The following is an 18,709-nucleotide window of genomic DNA, read 5'->3' as shown; positions in this document are numbered from 1 at the left end:
ACAGAGAGTTCCCTTCTCCTTCCCCCACAGCAGTTATAGGAAGGCTTTGTCTAATTCTGCACTTCACATACAGAGAAATGCATTTCAGTGACAGCACTGTGCATTTTCCATACCCAGTGAACTAGGCCATTATAAGATCTCTTACACAGCAGGACATGGTCAAAGATTTTTTTTCCTTTTTTTTAATTCCTATCAAAAGTAAATGGACTTCCTGTAATTATAATCTTTCAGAATTGATTCTGTTTTGATGATTAATACAGCTCTGATGTACAGACCTGCAGCCACAACTCATGGTGTCTGTGCAGTTGTATCTTTCAGCCCTTTACTGCTTAAAATTATCTACTGAGGGCCAACATCCTTTCAAATTTCTCTCATTTTCCTCTAGTTGAAGACTCAAACAGAAAAGACACTGTTGATATTTGTGGCTATACCAGCTTTTTGCTGCAGGTACTGGTCCTCAGTGGATGTGGAACCTGAAAGAATACCTGGGACAGAATTTCTTTTTTTCCCCACTTGTGCCTAAACATTTTAAAGTGAAATTATGCAGTAGAATTAACCCAGGCATATTGTCTCAGGCACTCCAAAGAATTTATATCTCTAACACAAGGGGTGTATCTGAGTCAAACCTTTGGCTGTTTGGAAGACAAATCAAGTCCAGCATCTTTTGTTTTCATCTCTTCTCTTAGGCCTGCACACACTGGAACCATATACTAGGCAATAACAAAGGCACTATTATGATTATATGGTGGCATTACATAAAGGTAGAGTGCACATCCAGCAGCAGGAGGAAGGCATCAGCTGCCCTTTAGATGCACAGGATGCTCTGAACTTGCTGGCTATAAGGGATGTCTGCAGGATCCACAAGCCAGTCTCATCCCTGCCATAACTCAGGAGCTACAGCTTCTCGCCAGTACATTAATAATGAAAATAGTAAAAAAAAGATGCATGAAAACTTGGACGTGACCTGTCAATGTGCACTTGCAGCCCAGAAAGCCAATTGTACCCTGGCTTTCTTTCATCAAAAGCCAGCAGGGTAAGTGAAGTGATTCTGCCCCTCTACTCCACTATGATGAGACCCCACCTGGAGTGCTGTCTACAGCTATGTGATCCTCAGCACAGGAAAGACATGGACCTGTTGGAGTGGGTCCAGAGGAGGGCCACAAAAATGGTCAGCAGGATGGAGCACCTCTGCTATGAAGACAGGCTGAGAGAGTTGGGGTTGTTCAGTCTGGAGAGGGAAGTCCAGGGAGGCCTTATTGAGGCCTTTCAATAAATAAAAGGGGCTCATAAGGACATAGTGAGAGTTGTTACCAGGGCATGTAATGACAGGATAAGGTGTTAAACTGGAAGAGGGTAGATTTAGACTGGAGATATGGAAGAAATTTTTACAGTGAGAATGATGATGCACTGGCACAGGTCATCCAGAGAAGTTGTGAAAGATGTCCCTGCTCATGGCAGGAGGGTTGGAACAGATGATATTTAAAGGTCCCTTCCAACCCAAACCATTCAATGATTTTATGATACTATGACCAAAACCTCGGCACAGAACAGCAGCATGGACAACTCACTGCAATAAAAGCATAATTTAGATTTATGCTGAATGAAAGCAAACAGTACTAGGCATAAAGCAAACACTTACCTATCTGCCTGGTCTCCTAAGGATCCTATAAATATGGCAAAAGCATTGACTTGAGAGTTGGTGGTCAAGACCTGTGCAAACCTTGCTGGTGGAATTCCGTAACGCTCCAGATTCGCGTCACTTAGGACGATGACAAAATACTCGTCTGCCTCCTCCTTGGCGATTTCCCGAATGGCATGCTCTGTCCCTTCCAAGGTATGGTCTCCACTCATGCAGAACTGAGAGTGGGCATGCATGGTCTGTGTGCACAGCATAACCACATGGAGACACGTAAGATGACTTTAGGAACAAGCATTCATTTCAGCTAGCACAGGAGGGAGTAAATGTTCAGTACCGCTGGATAAGGGGATCCATTAGAAATGCAGACAATGCTCCAGATAGAAAAGAAGATGCAGCTTTTTGTACCTAATATGTCATACTTTAAGACAGCAACACTTAAAAACATAGTTGGTCAAACAATTAAAACCCACACAGGGACCTAATTAGACTGGGCCTTAGGGAAGGTAAAATACTTTGGTCAGCTGCAGTTTGAGTAGACACTTTCCTATGTATTTTAAGAAGAAAACACGTTCCTAATGCTGTGAACAGCTCCTGCATGTTCATAATTTGCACTGATCTTCCAAATCCTACTAGTGTCTTAGTTACTACCAAATACCTGATTCCTGACAGTGGCAGTCACATTTAAAAATGATAAAACATTTTGTTTGAGCTGTTACAAAAGAAATACAACATATTCATCGATGAAGCTGTTACCTATGTAGAAGGCCAGGAATTTTAGATTTTACTAAATCAGGTTCTTCCAATCAGAGGAGCTATTTTAAAAATAGTTTTTGAAGGAAGCTCAGGTACATGCTTCCAGCCTATCAAGCTGCCAACCATGTAAATCTTACAATATACCTAATTTTTCTTCATCCTACTATAGAAAACTTTTGGTGAATACACTCTGCCATTGTGATTCAACATATTTCCAATTTAGCATTGACACATTTTCCCAATGCTACTGTGATGCCTTCTTGAAGGCACCACACTAAATCACTGACCTGGGATCCCTCTACAGTTTTGAATGAGTCACTTGTGCACTAATAATATCACATGATTTGGGCAGAGCTATCTATATCACCGTATAATCTCTGGAACTTCCCCTATCCTTTGACAGGAAGTCAAAATGACACATTTAGGGCGTAGAAGTCCAGAATAAGGCATACCCAGCTTCTACTGTTTTGGCACAATTTGTTTTCTGCTATGTCTCTGAAAGGTCCTGTTTAAATTTAAGGAAATATACAGATTTTTGCTTTCTTGTCTTTATTTTACTATCCTCATGTTTTGTATTCTGTGACCTGCCTACAATTTTATCTTTGCAGTCATAAAATCCTTAATTACCAGCATCACTTTTACCTTAAGAATCTCTAATCTTTGCTTATTGTTCTTGGGAACTTTGTCACTCCCAACCAAGGTGATGTTGAAGCCATCTCCCGAATGTCCAACAATGTCGTACTACAAGAAAGAAACATCATCAGTCACCTGTTTGTCACAAATGGCCCTTGGCTCACAATGACATAAGACAGATCAAAGGCAATTTGTGATTTTCAACAGAAGACCCCAAGTAGTGTTCCCTGTTTCTGTTTATGAGCTGTTTAAGGGAACTATTTGCAATTTCTCACTGACACAAAAACGCAGGAAAGAATTGCTAAATAATGAAATTGAGGAACAGTTCCTTATTTCCATGATCTGTTTTTCACATCATCCCACCAACTGCAGAGTGGTGATGTGTAAGATCAAGACCTTGCCCTTTCACATTGTCCACCTATTTCTTTTAAAGCAGCAATTTTCATCCTCTTGAGTCTGACAAACAAGAAGCACATTGTTTGATGAATCTTTTTGGTGACCTCATTCTGCTCTGAAAAAAAAAAAAGTATTACAAATCCCCGTTCTTGAAAATCAGCACTCCTTATTTTTGTGCATAACTGATCAAAGCCATTGCTCAAAGTATGTGGAGAAGTGAATTCCAAGAGCCCCTGTATGTTTTCAAAGGAGATGGTGTGCACATCATTCTCCTGTGAGATGCTGCAAAACTGACACATAGAACTGCAATAGATCAAATATCCTGATGAACAAATAAAGCAATATTTGAAGGCCTCTGTTTCATGTGAGAGCTTCATTGTTACATGAAAACCAAGACAAGCTGAGTTATGGCAAGGTCCTGACCTGCCCTTTGTGTTGTGGATGTGGCAGTCACCCCAGGGAGAATTCATGAGCAGGACAAAAATGGATTTAAGAGTTGCCTACACCAAGCAAGAGAGCACAGTGTACGGAATCTGAGCCCAGAGAGACTGAGCTGGCAGTTCCTCACCATGAACATGCCTGTATAACCCCCTGCCTAGCTGGCACACACCTGCCTTTTCTTGACAAGGAGCAGTATTTTACCTTTCTGTTTTCTTTTTTTCAAGTACTGTTACAGGCTCCTGCTGGGTTCACCATCCCTAATTCCCACATAATCATTTGGTAAAAGGCAGGTCTATTCATCGTAGTTTTTCTCTTTTCTTTCCTATTGAAAGACACTTCATTTGGTGTAAGTCAGGTCTTAGAGAGAGGAGAAATGGTAGTCTTTACAGACAAAGCTCTTTTTGTTTCCACATCACTAATTTGCTTAACAATGTATCAAAAGAAAGCTAGAGCAGCTGGAACAACACTTTTAAAGGTGACACCTCACTCCGTTAAAGAGCAAATGTACCATATAATGCAGATTATTTCACCCAAGGTCAGACCATTTTAGGACAGCCCCACGTAAACCAGACTTCCTTCCCCTAGGAAATCTTTATATAATCTAGTCCCCACACAATCCCGTTTCTTTCTGCTCCGTTGGCTTTTCCCATTTCTGCTCTCCACAACTCTTACATGCCTAGTATTTGCTACCAAGCCTCACATAAAGCTCTCTGTCTGCCACATGCTTTCTCTTCAAAACCTATTTCTTATTGCCAATAATGCTTCAGACTCTCTCTTGATGGATATGAAGACATGGCAAATGAAAATATACAAATGTTGAGAGTAATGCTGGGGTTACATTCAGCATACTTCCTAAATAAAACAGGAATATATCCTGTTTAATAAAATCTGAACCACAAACAGGAATGTGTGCATGACTTTTGTTTTAAAAATTAGAGACTATTCAAATCAGAGGAACTAAATAAAGCAGAGGTTTAATGGAGCAGAAAATATACAGTGCTCGTGGTTCCTATGCAACGTCAGAAATGCCCACACATCTTCAGGGTAGGCTCTTAATTATGAAACCATGCACATTCTCTGTTGAGCAGTTTTGCATTCAGTATCACTTTTAAATCAACAACCTAACTATGTAAAGCAAAATGCTGCCATTCTCCTGTGTAAAAAGGCTGATCCCTTTGTAGAGGGCTCCTTCCTGGCTTCCTGGATGTCTTCCACTGGTCGTCCTTGTGTCAGCTCTGCCATACTGAGTTCATGGGAATAGCCCAAACTTTGCTGATTGGGAATACCATTGTGGTTCTTGACATACCCCAGTAAGAAACCAAGCTTTCATCTCAAACAGTCTGAGTTTAAACTCAGACTGTTTGAGACTCAGTGTGACAGCCTGTGTAAGGGGAATTGCTGTATCTCCTGATGAAACACTAGATGTTGACCCTACAACAGGGCCCCTCCACATTCTTGCACAAGGCAAGAACAGACAACCTGGTTACAGGCAAGGCGAGGCTGAAATGATCTGAACAAACTATTGCAGGCATGGAAAGGCATCCACCTGGGAACATCATGTCCTGTCTGCTCCCTGCTCAGAGAGCTGCTTATTATTCTTTGTGTGTGCCCATGCATGCACCCGATACGATACGTGTGCTTATCTTTAGCAGATGTTATCAGTTTCCTTGTTTCTTTGCTGACAGCTTACTATGCTATTTGTGATTTAAGAACGTTTGGTGATGCAGCAGGGAAGAAGTGGCAATTTGATTCATCCTGACTGTTGCATTCTGGGTCAAGTAGGACCTCCTGAACAACAGAGTGAGACCCTGCTGCGCTGGGGAAAAGAGGAGATGTGGTCAACAGCCCTCATGTGCTGGTCCTCCTGGTCCTCTGATCTCTCTGGAAGCCAAGTCAAGAACCAGCAGTAGCCAAAATCTAATGAGTGTGAGTTTGGTTTTGGGAAGCTCAGCTCCCCAAACTGTGAGGCTGGATGAGTTCATAGCAAGGGAATGTAGCTGCGCTGACTTGGATTGACTTAAATCAACATAAGACTGCAGGCTGGGATCCTCTCCCTGGGAGGAGGGAGGCTTACAGCAAAGTTCTAGAGGTGACAGAAGAGAGGTGTTTGCCCAGGGGAATGTATGGAATCTGTCACAATTTAGGAAAACAGAGTTTGGGAGAGGACCAAAACTGGAGCAAAGAAGCTCACTCTGAAATGGCAAAGAATTAAAAACTCCCCTGCAGGAAGTTACTACCTCCTCCTGATCTGTGTTCTAGTAAATGAACCCTTAGTGATTTCATGTTACCTTAGTGCACTCACTGTAAAGAAAAGGTGCAGACAGCTCCTCAGTCCTGGTCAACTGGGAAGCCCAACACATGCAGGCACATGCAGACTCTGTCAAAACCAGTTTCCTTCCTTTGCAGTAGCTAAAGACGAGCATGGAAGAAGGACCTTTGAAAAGCAGGGATCCAATCTAATGCTTTTTCCTCATAAATTCCCTAAGGAGGATTTATGTGGATGGAGTTACAAGTGAGAGAAAAGCTGTGATACAATCTTACTTGAAACTGACTTTGGTTTTCTTTTACAAAATTGCAAGCAAAGGCTCTCAGGACAAATCCAGCAGCAAAATACATTTGCCATAGTGCAGCTTAATTGAAATAATATATTATTGTGGTACACCAGAGCTTGTTTTCCAATAGTCTCAGGTACACTGAGACAAGGACTGCTCTATTCAGGGTACACAACATGTAAACATGTATCTCAAAACAGCACCATTCTGTTGGTTTCTTTCCATAGGAAAAGGTTAAAACAATCTCTGTTCCACTGCCACATTTTGCACTGAATGGATGGTTGCTGCTGCCTAAAATGGGTAAAATGGAAGACTTTGTCTTCTGCAGCTGCCATGCCAAAAGGTTTCATTTCTGAAGGCATTTAAAAAGCTGAAAGGAGAAGTGTGCTGAATGTAAAAGGCAGTGTGAATTAGACTCTGCTGGAGGGCTAGATCTTTATAAATCTCTTCTTTGGACAACACTGAATATTCTATTTTTCTGAATTTATTTTAAACCTTTTGTTTATTATTTAAAATAAACTATTCTGCCAAACATGTGGACCATTTCTTCTTTTCCTGAATTAGCAATGCTGCCTCCACAGTAAATTTTACAAAAACAGAATGCTGGAAGAGGCACATAAAATCTTCAATATCCCTTTAATGTAGCTATAAATAACAATTCAGGCTTTTCCTACCAGTTACATAATATGCTATTTACTGAGTCACAATGTTTTTAAGGCTTCATAAAATTGCTGTTGGATAATTTACTGGACATGCCTCCTCAATCTGCCATTATGTGTGCAAATCACAGTAACTGGGGATGATATTAAAACATACAGTTTGTGACAGACATAGTACTACCTCAGATAAAAAAGAGAACAAACTGCCCTTCTGTGCACTGTCAAACAACTGGCACCTAAAATGGGATGTTCAGAAGATGGGCCTCCTGTTTTCCCCTTGACAAGGAATGATTCACTACCTGCACTTATGAGAACTGGAAGTAGGGAAGATGTCCCACGTGAGCATAAAAAGCTGAAAAATACCTGGTCCACTTGTCTGACTTTATAAATGGTAACTTCATTACCTGCTTGGTGCAGTCACATACCCAATACTCAGCTCTTCTGTATAAGAAGGCAAGAAGAAACTATTTTCTACCTTCACTCAGAGCTGTTAAGATCATCAGACAATCAACATCATCCTTGATACCAAGGGGTACCACCCATGGGCAAAGCTCAGCTGGATAGGGTAAAACAGCCAAGGAAAAGCCAATCTGATTAATTCAAAACTGTATGTAGCAGAGAAGTAAACCAAGCACCATCAGAAAGGTCATCCTGAGTAAAAGCCAGGAATTGCTTTCCAAAGTCTGCACTGCTGTTAGATAGCTGAAGAGAACTTTACTCTGTAAATCCCCTTTGCTTAACAAGCCAGATGAGCCCCTAGGTTCAACACATGTTTTAGAAGATACCACTCAAATTTGCAGCATATGTTGTTGTGAGCCAGTGCAGATGGGGCTACAACAGGAACAGATAACAGCAGGCATGTCTGAAGGCTAAAAAAGTCTATTTTTATAAAACCAGGGAAGAAGAGCATAAGGGAAAGGAAGAAAGAAAAAAAGAAGTGATCAACTGCAGATTTTTAATTAACACTACAGAGTTGTGTTCTTCTTTTTCAAATGGTTCCTCTCTTAGATATGAGAAATTTATGCTACTTTTGCAGACATACCAAACCTTCAGCTTTGTCCTGAGAAAAATCAGCAGCATCATGCAAAGTCTCAAGTGTTGAACAGAACAGAGTCAGTGATATTTTGAAAAAAAATCATGGCCTCTCATGCTCTCTGAAGCCTGACCCATAGATTTTAAAATCACAGAACTGAAGTGAGTTTGTAATGATCTTAACTAATTCTCCACAGTGTCCTGGCTGCATGTCAAATTCTACGTGTCATTCATTCCTTTAGCATTCACTTGAGGGTTCTGGGTTCTCAGCTTTAGAGCTGCACTGGAAATAAGGACAAATGATTATCTGTCATTGTGTTACATCCTTCTCCAGTGTTATCACTTTCTAAGCCATTGTCCTCAGCTGTGTGAATGTAACATAATTTATTGTTCAAAATAAGAGCTGAATGAACAATTGTCTCCTGGTCACCATTTTTGTTTAAGTCAAGACTTTATCAGTTTTTTGATTTTTATCTCTTCCACACTGAGCAGTTCTTACTAAGTAACTTGCTTAGTTATTTAGTCATTCCTTGTATGGGGACACTTCCATACCCTTTGCAATCTTTGTTACCCACTTTTGTTTTTCATCTCTACAAGAACTTTTGTGAGATGGGGGAGCAAAACTGCACACATTACTCCTAAAGTGAATGCACTATGGATGTTTATAGAAACTTTCTCATGCATTTTCCTTTATTCTCTCTTCTTTTGTTAACAGTTTACAACATTCCATTAGCTTTTTTGACAGCTGGTGAGAACAGAGTGTTCAAAGAACCACACAACTTAATTACAAGACATCTTTGTTGGGCACCAGTCTATAGCTGGGAGTGAGGACTAACAGAAAGCTGAGACTCTCACTGTGTACTTAAGATCAAAATTTTTTTCCTCCACGTGCAGTACTTTACATTGAAAATCACTAAACATCACCTACCATTTTACTTCCTAGCCACCATTTATGGCTAGGTCCTTATCCAACTTCTTGTAGCTGGATTTCCCTTGTTACTTTCTCAAATAACTTCATATAATTAGCAACTTTTGACACCTTTTCATCTCCTTTAACATATCACATGTATATACAGAACAACAGAACAGCATGGACTCTGGTACACATTCCACCATAACTCTACCACTGACCCACTAAAAAATGACCACTTGGGCTGTTTCTTGTATTTTTAGCAGTATTTTGTTTATCTAAGGGATTTCTCTTTTATCCCCAAAAGCCTCTGGAAAGGACTTTGTAATTTGCTTTTGGCTAAGGAGACTCAACCAACCAACCAACCAACCAACCAACCAACCAACCAACCAACCAACCAACCAACCTCGCTTGTCACACACATAGATACCTTACTTCCCTTTACAAAACCATGTTGACTACACCACAGTATATGATATTTATCCTTGGGCCCACTACTTTTCTGTATGGATGATCCTGCATTTTGCCATACTCATATCTGTGTTGCTCAGATATGCCTGATTTACCAAGTTACACAAATCACTGCACTGCATAATTGCACTGTCACTGTAAATATTTGTCCTTAACTTTTCTATTATCAGTGAGCAGGAGCTACATGAACAGCAGAACCAATAAAGCCCTGATTTCTAATTATTTTTTAAATTACATTTTAGTTCCTACATGGTTTCTCTGGGCTAAGGTAGAAGTTTATGGTTTCAGCATTTTCCTTCAAGTGGATTACACATCATCACTCTCTACCCAGCCTATTTTCATTAAGTTTTCAGGAATGTAGTGACTTTGGGAGCAAAACCATAGTTTCAAATTTGTTTGAAATTCTGCAACATGCTCCATTTAATGAAGTTTAAGGACAAGAAAGCATTACTGCCAAAGAAGATGGTAGCACATGCCTTGTTTTCTTAGGAAAAAGTATAACGCCTGTCTCCTCTTTTAGACTTTTCTCTTGAAAAATAGAAGTGTGCATTATTAGGCTTTAGAAGACATTTTAAAAGCACATGCCTGATTCTGTATGTGAGATCCTATGGAAGAACAGAAACCTGTATAATCACGTTGTTGAAGGAACAAGGTGAAGCAGACCTAGCTGAATTGACCTGGACTAAGTTTCTATTAACTTTCTTTAGGAGTTTTTATGTTTTGTTTAGATATATTTTAATTCCTGTGTTTGATATGCTCTTCAGTAAAGGTAGTGGACATTTCTATTCTTCCATTAAACACAGTCTATGTCCAGAATTAACTGGAGACTATCCTATCTTCTTTATGGCTAAAGAAACATGGCCTAGACCTTCTTTAGGCTTACTGAGACAAAAAGAGCATTCTATTTATTTACATTTCATTTGCAGGCTACAATTAAGTGACATTTGGAATCTAGTATGTTTCAGTCCAAGAAATTATTTTGTGCTTTCAATTAACTAGAAGAGAGAAGGGACAAAGAAGCCTGGTCTCCTCCCATGACCTAGTACTGCTGTGTGCTCTCTGGGTGGATGGTGGGACGTGGTATCTCTGCATGACCTGAAGCTCGTATTTACTTGTGTTTTGTAGGCTTAAGTGTTTCTTCTCAAAGAAACAGACAAAACCAGAAGAAAACCCCAGAAAATCTCACTAAATCAAAGTCTTAGACTGAATACTCCCCTGCTGAAACATGTAATGCTTCTTACCCTCTCACTAGTATTATTTTTCAGGTTGTTAGAAATAGATTAATGTCTTTATATCCTTGTGGGAATGAATAATATTCTTTGGCTAGACTGACTGCTGAAACACTTTTTCCAGTGCTGCACACAGGCTGTGCAATAACCCCAGAGCTCCCAGCCCAGCTGCAATTACCTTGAATTTGTGCTCATAATTCTCAAAAGCTTCCATGACCATGCAGACGGCCTCCATGGAGCGCTCCAGGCGCCCATCCACGCCGTTGAAGCGGTACATGCTGCCGGAAACATCCACCACCAGGCGTAGGCGCTTGGGCTTTTGCTGGGGGCTCCCCGGCTGCCAGGGAAGCACAACAGAACTCAACCCACGAGAAATGGGAAAGCTAAACATCAGTAAAATTAAAATATTCCAAAAGGAAACCTAATGCACTTTGCAAATCAAGAAAATTTTACCCAGTAAACATTGTTTGGTTTTGCTGTTGTAGTTTTTTTTTTTAAGAACAAAAAACCCAAACATTTTTCTATTGCAAACCAGTTATTTGACAGATAACTCAGCTTATTGCTTCCTCTCACCTTCAATGACTGGAAACAAAATACCTCAAAACGTTCCACACATGCTTGTCAGGAAAAAACATTTTCTGTTTCAGTTTTGATTCTTAACATTTTATTTCAGTAAAGAAACTCTCAAATTTGGCAGAAAGAGCTCTTTCTGCTCTTTTCTGCCATTTCATAATGGAAATGTTTTTTCTTGGCATGCAGTACTAACAGTGACTGTATATGACTGTAAAAACTTGTCTGCTGAGGTTAATAACATTCCAAAAATGTTTGAAATCTTGTTCTGATTAACTACTAGTTCCATCTTCATTCTAATGCCGAAACCATTATTTTTTTCTGAAAACAAATTCCATCTGTTCTAACAATTTTTGGCATAGTACATTCAAGGGAGGTGTTTTATTTAGCATGCAATGAGATGGGTCTGGATTCAAGTATGAGGCTATTATATATGACCTGACAAAAAACCCCCAGTCACAATATAAACAAATAGCTAAAATGTTCCTTTTACCTGTAAAGGATTTCTGTACTTTATTTTTTTAATAGACTGTGGGTAGCTGACATGCAAAAAGATGCTGTGCTCAGCCATTTAAAAAAACCAACTTAGTGTACTTAAAAATTGCAATCTGTCATTAAGTATTACTGTTGAGTATTATGGAGTAACTCCACTAGTTTTGGCCAGGTTTAGTTGGTCTGATTCAAGTGGTTTCTCTGTTGCTGACTCACATAGGTCTAACTGTAAAGGCTTCTAAGGAATGGCTGAATTGGGCCATAGGACAGTCAACTTTATCATATCTTAATGGCTTTTACTATCACTTTTTTTTTATATCATAATTTTCATTACTTTAAATCCAAGTATCTGTGGAAGTTGAAATTATTTTCATACTACAGAATAAGGAAAACACATTTGTAAAGCACTTTTTTTTAAACTTCAAAGGGGATCAGCATATTTGTTAACAAAAATTAAGTTAATGAGAAAATATATTCCTTTTTTCTATAAAAGCAAACAAAATAAATGTTTTCTTCTAATTGCCTTCTGACCATTAAAATATGAAATAAGAACCTAAAAAACTGTTGCACTGGATCAAAACTTAGCATTGCCTAGATCTTTCTGAGGGTGGCTAACAGGAAATATTTATGCAAGACTATAAGAAGAGGTACAGAAAATTTTCCATAAGTGGCTGCCTCTGTGCCAGGGACATACCAAGCCAGAGATATTTTTCTGAGTTTTCATCCATATAAACTACTCAAACTCCAAAAAGATGCATTGTACAGCCACTATGAAATCAGCATACTGGTTAAGCTCTTCTCCACCTTTCCCTAGTTCCTGTTGAATACTTACTTGTGGCTCAAGTTCTCCGCGTCGTTTATATATGGCTTTTTCTCCCGTCAGCCCATCAATGATTTTGGCATCATCTAGCTCTCCAACAGCTTGGTGTCTTAGCCACTGTCTTTCTTTACCCTTGGCCTACAACAGAAAAGATGTGATGTGAGTGTGTGTCAGACAATGTACGGCCCACTGCACATGACATACACATTAATTTCTTTGTAATGATGTGACAGTTTTGGCATAAGTCAAAGAAATCCAAACACGTGTTCACAGCTGTCCTGGTCTTCTCTGAAAGAAAAATCAACACTGACAAATACCATGTTCCCTGTTCTTTCAGTAGTTTCATTTATGGGAGTATAACTGGGAACTGCAAAACTGTTAACCCTTCCTCTAGCAAATATGCTGAAAATGTGTGTGGAAGACCTGTTCAGAGACACATACAATAGAAGGGACACACAACCTGACCATTTGTTCTGTGTTTTCAATCCACACAGAACAAGAAAAAGTCATGGGGTGACTTAAAAAACTAAACAGTATCCATTTAATCCACTTTAGGCAATGGTAAATGGTTGATTCTAAAACAGTATTAACACTATAAACTAATTACTAAAAAAACTACTTTTAAAAATGTGATACTCAAGAGACAGTCCAATTAGCACTTCTTTTGTTTTAGTTGAAAGGACATTGCTTATCTACAGCCTGACTTGATGAAAATACATTACAATCCATGAACTCAGACATTCATGGAACTCCTGTACGCAGAGCATGCAGTTAAGATTGAAGACTCAAGTGTTATAATATTATAAGCAACATATTTAAGCATGTTTTCAAAGGTTAGCTTCATCATACATAAGGCAGAATAGGTTTATAATACATAAGATAACTTAAAGACAGCAAAGTCTGTATATATGGGGTTTGTGGTTTATTTAATTTGTTTAAATCTTCTTGTTAAAATTGCTCATCCTAGTAATAAGCCCAACAAGGAAAGACAATTTTGAATTTGTCTACATATAATGCTTTTGCCCTCTCAGCAAATTGTTGGCTAGCAACTGGAGGAAAATCAAATATCCAACAGGACTCAAACTGCCTTAAACATTGACTTTCAGGAATGAAAATCAATTCTTTTCTGATGAGCAGGAAGCATTACATTACAAATCCTCAGTAAACTGCAGGCCTGGGATTTGAAAGGATGAATCTTTATTGTTCTATACAGGCAGGTAATGACTTCTTCAGGTTCAGAGAATCTTTGATTTTGCTTTGGACTAAATGAATGAGGTTTTGTTTCAGTGTGTAGAGAAGGAGTTCTGGACTTCAGACTACTACCTATAATTACTCAAGATTATTGGACTACTTGCCCATGAAAATAAGGGGCAGAGAGACTACAAAGCCACAGAAAAGTGTCTTGATTAACAAAATCAAAAGCTTTACAGATGCTTCCTGATGGGAAGGAAAAACAATGTTTCCCAAAAAACATGGAAACCTCAGCCTTTTAGTAAATCACAGAAGAGAAAGTTGAAAATATTTGAGGTTGTGAATTCAGCCAATTGTGTTTTCTGATACATTTCCATGGTGCTGCAGTCAGTTGAGCTTTAAGTCACTTTGGCAGTGGGGCACCCATGAGTTTGTTTGTACCACCAGCTAGGAACTTCTACTATCATTAAATATGCCTGGGATGAAAGTTAAATCCCTTCTTCCACAGAATCACTTAACCCTTTGTTGCCTTCAGAGTTGCATAGCATTCACTTGTGAATTCCCAGTGACCTCTACCAAAAACACCCTTTAGTTTAAAAGCATTTACAATTTTAAGAGAAAACCTAATATATACACACACCTTGTTTTGATAATATATATACACTCCTTGGTCTGTAAATGTCCAAGGAGAAAAAGTTGTGTATGTGAAGTTATCACCTCTAAATATGTAGCTTGTAATGGTAGAGGATGTATTAAACACAGCCAGTTGTGGTCTGCATTTGTTTCTGGGAAAACATTACACAAATGTTCCCTTAGCTGCTGAAATCATGAAAATACTACTGACAGGGCACAGCTTTCCAAGCCATGCTTATTATAGGACTGCTACAATTTTACTCTTGCTGCAATGACCAGACCCTGCCCAGCAAGTTCAGTAGCTCAGGCTCAGGATTGCCCAGTTTAAATGTAGGAGCCTAAATGATGCTCAGAAGCTACAGGGACAGTTGCCCCAGTTCTCTCTGCAATCATCAATAAGAGAAGTACTTTTGGAGGGCAAGTCACCTCACAATAAAGAAGGTCTTTCTGAGTGACTGACTGACCATAACCTTTTGAATTTGGAGTTCAGACAGACAAGCTTCAGGGGAGAGAAGAAAGAGCCCATCAGTGACAGGATTTCCTGGACTTCTGGCTTTGCTACTTCTACAGAAGATAAACAAAAACTCATTATGTTTTGATAATGTTGTTCAAAGAGCTGACAGAGATCAGCAAGTTATAAAAAAGCAAAATGAACAATGAAATTACATTCTCAGACTATGTTTATGTATCACTTTGAAGGATCTGCCTATTCCAAAAATTTCTTTCTGTGGTTACTAACTTTTGGCAAGCCACAGACAACTGGAACCATATCCCAGACTCTTGATTCTAGGGAGATAAAATTTAATCCAATTATTATATTTTAAACAAACCCACAACAATAACAATAAAAAGGCATATATTAAAGAGAAAAACCAGGTTAAATGAACATGAGCAACATATTTGGATTATGTGAACACAGTTTGAAACAAAGCAAACTCAAACATTTTTCAAAAGCCAAACATGTTCCATACTGAGATGGTAATTTGGGATTTTCACAAAGTTAAAAACACATAGACAATCAGAGTTGCAAATTTTTACTGCAATGAACTTTGCCATTGGTTTCTTAATTGAGATATGAGGAATGACTGACTGACAACAGAAAGAAAACTGTTCTACTTGAGAACCCAGGGTGCACCCAGGACTATACAGAAAATAATGGGAGACAGATACACAGCTCTTCGTGAGGGCCAGATGAATTACCGTGCTGAAGAATTCAAACAACTTTTTTTCCTTCTCAAAAACTTCACATGAAATGTGATTGTACTCAGCTTCCTAATTAAAAAAGGCACTTTGCAACTAATTAACTACTATTATAATTTATCTTCATTTTCCTAGTTCATCTTCTAATAAAATCCTTACCAAAATCGATATAAATTTTATAAAGTTAAAAATTTTCTTTCACTATTGCTCTTATTCTTTGCCTAGCTTTTTCAAATTCAGTAATTTGTTTTATTCATCATAAATTACATTTCCTAACTCTGTGGTTAGCTGTTACAGGCAGGAAGTCATCAAAGTCTCATAAAACACAGCAGCTTATAAGACTTTGCCTTGATATTAAAATGACCTTTTTGAAAAAAGCAAGAGGATATCCCTCCTTATATTAAAATATGTTATTTTTTTATTATGATTAACATGACCTCTGAATGTAAGAATTTTGACTCCAAGGGACAGATAAGACAGACTTAAAAAAATGCTTCAAACTGAAGATTTACTTATTGACTTCATACCCAGAGTGTGCTTCCAATCGCATGTGTGCTAAAAACCCACCTAGATATAAATGTTGTAGACAAAACTGAGATTTACATCCAATTTTTTTTCGACAGAGACCTGTCTTTATAAGCCAAAAGTCTGTGTCCTGAAGTGAAACACATATTAAGCTCATGAATCACCTAATTATGCCCAACTTAAATGTTCATTACAGGAGGAGTTCTCTGAATTGGTACATTCATAATAAAACTGGCTAATGGTTCTTTGGGTATATATGTGATTATAGTAATGCTGTTGTAGCTACAAAGGTTTAAAGGTAAAAATAATGCAAAGAAATATAACCCTTCTTACTTGCAATAGCAGGGGATTGAATTTCTTTGGCCAGGAGGAGGCTGTTTATCATACAGACCGATTTCTTTCTGTATTTTTCAGTTTTATTGCTTAAGACACAGCACAGTGACTAATAAACCAAGGTATATATACACTAGTGGTTAGCAGCCCTCAATAGAAATACTTATAGTCAAATATGTCTTGTAAGGAGTAAATCACTTTTCCTTTAATTTTCACTGAAGATTAGCAGATGTCTCCTAGAAACAATGCACTTACAATTTTATTTACCCTGTATATGAACATTAGTATTAAAAAACCCCAGAACAACAACCAGCCAGTTACCAGAAGAAAGGCAAACTGGTGGTTTTAGTGAGTTTCCACTTAGGAGATTTGGTCTATACCTATTTCTATCACAAAGAGATAAAAAAACCCAAGAAAAAAAATCCATGTTTTCAGCTGCCTATACAGTAAAGCTCCTACCTGGAGTGGGTGTCTCTTTTAACATCTGTAGCATTTGCACTTCACAGCTAAAAAATACTCTTGGACTGGAGGTAAAGACAAAGACTGGGCTCTACACATTGTCACAAATTCTTTTCATAATGTGTAGTAGTATTTTCTGTCACAAAACTGTGCTCCTGAGTAAGTAATCTATGTAAGGTGTGGAATGGGAATAATGGAACGTGTAGAGGTGAGCACTGGGATTCACATGTAGGCTGCCTTTTAAAACAGTAATATGAAACTGTTTTCTCTAAATGATTATAACCCAAACTTGGTTTTAGCCTACAAAAGTATCACTACCAGATGTTAAGAGGATATTAGCAGGATAGTATTTGGGGCTAATGTAATGACCTCCCTGTGCTCCTTTATCAGAGAATCTAAGATTACCTGCAGATTGTCCAAGATGATGCGGAGTGACTGAACTTGACGTCGGACTGCTCCAGAGAACCTTTCGTAAGTGGATGCATCATATTCACTCATCTGAATCTCTTTCAATCTAAAGGAAAGAACAAGGAGCTAAGAAGAGTTTAGGAAACATGCATATCTTCCATTTACTAACATAAACGAAAAGTTTATTTACTTGGTAACAGGGAAATTTAGACTGCAACAAGCACACAGAAGAGACAAATCGGAGAAGTGGCAGCTGCTCTTATGAATTTTTGATAAGGCAGATGTTCACTAATGTTTACAGGGACTATCACATTAAAACTTATTGAAGTTACTAATATATGACTCTCTCCTAATATGCTTTAAAGTTTGAGAAGTAAATCAGAGGTTCTGAAAAATGTGATCAAATTTGAAAGGTTTTGTTGGCTCAGGTGTTGCTATCTGTACATAAAAGGATTACAAGTTCATTACTTCACTGTCGGAGTATTTTAAACATATGCTGATTCCTGCTTCAACACAAAGATTAAGTAAAATACTATAAAATCTGTCCTTGAAGACTTGAAAATAGTAACTGTTTCAAATACTTATCTCTGTGCTTCATTAAATGAAGAAACCTTGAAACCAAGAAGTTTTAAATAAACATTAACAAAACCCTGCTCCCCCCATAGAAAATGAGTCATGCATTATCCTGTCCAGAGGCCTGTAACAGAGAGCATACCTGCACCATGAAAACAGATACATGCTTTCTTTATAAGCAAAGATGTGTCCATTTCAAGTTCTGTACCACCTTTTCTACAGCACAGCTTAGCAGAACAGGTGAAATTCACCATTGGAATGTAATTACGGAGGTCCAGCAGTGAAGAAGGAGCTAGGGAACAGGCAGATATGCTGGGAATGCTCACTGCTCAGTACTTGCTGTGACCCAACATCACTCAGAGAGGCAGCAGCTGTGTACCTGCCCACCCCACCCCCAGCATGTGGCTGGGTTCAGACCTCAGCTAAAACATATTGGCCTATCTGTGCCCAGCCCCTTTCAAACAGGCACTTCCTAACAGCATAATCTCACTCACAATGTTTAAAAAAATACAGTGTTTTTCACTGAACTCTAAATGTATAGTAAAGATATGTATAGGCTAATTTTATTTCTAATGGCAAGTTTTTATAACACTATCACAAGTTAATTGCCTCAGGTACATTTGTGAAGTATACCTGAGAACTGCTGTTTAGACCAACCCTTTGAAAATAGTATTAAAATCAAACATCAAATCTTTGTTGTCTCTATCATGATGTCTTTTTCTATTTGAAGTTTTGCATACACGTAGTCACTATAGCCAACTCTTATTCATTAGAGGCAGGAAAAAGTAAC

The 18,709-nt window shown here is 38.5% G+C and overlaps 1 protein-coding gene across 1 annotated transcript in view; it reads right to left on the bottom strand.

Annotated features, from left to right (window-relative positions):
- VWA8 (von Willebrand factor A domain containing 8) overlaps window positions 1-18,709 on the bottom strand; it is a 188,389-nt gene that overhangs the window by 2,587 nt on the left and 167,093 nt on the right. Inside the window, exons 40-44 of the mRNA XM_018908692.3 lie at window positions 17,344-17,452; window positions 12,610-12,735; window positions 10,894-11,052; window positions 3,035-3,133; window positions 1,640-1,878 (exon numbers count right to left, since the gene is read on the bottom strand). Coding sequence (XP_018764237.1) covers window positions 1,640-1,878; window positions 3,035-3,133; window positions 10,894-11,052; window positions 12,610-12,735; window positions 17,344-17,452 — 732 coding nt within the window. The remainder of the gene's footprint in view (window positions 1-1,639; window positions 1,879-3,034; window positions 3,134-10,893; window positions 11,053-12,609; window positions 12,736-17,343; window positions 17,453-18,709) is intronic.

This window comes from Serinus canaria, chromosome 1 (genome assembly GCF_022539315.1).
Source record: "Serinus canaria isolate serCan28SL12 chromosome 1, serCan2020, whole genome shotgun sequence".
Taxonomy (NCBI): domain Eukaryota; kingdom Metazoa; phylum Chordata; class Aves; order Passeriformes; family Fringillidae; genus Serinus; species Serinus canaria.
Note: the sequence above shows the minus strand (reverse complement) of the source record. Positions and strands in the feature narration are given on the sequence as shown.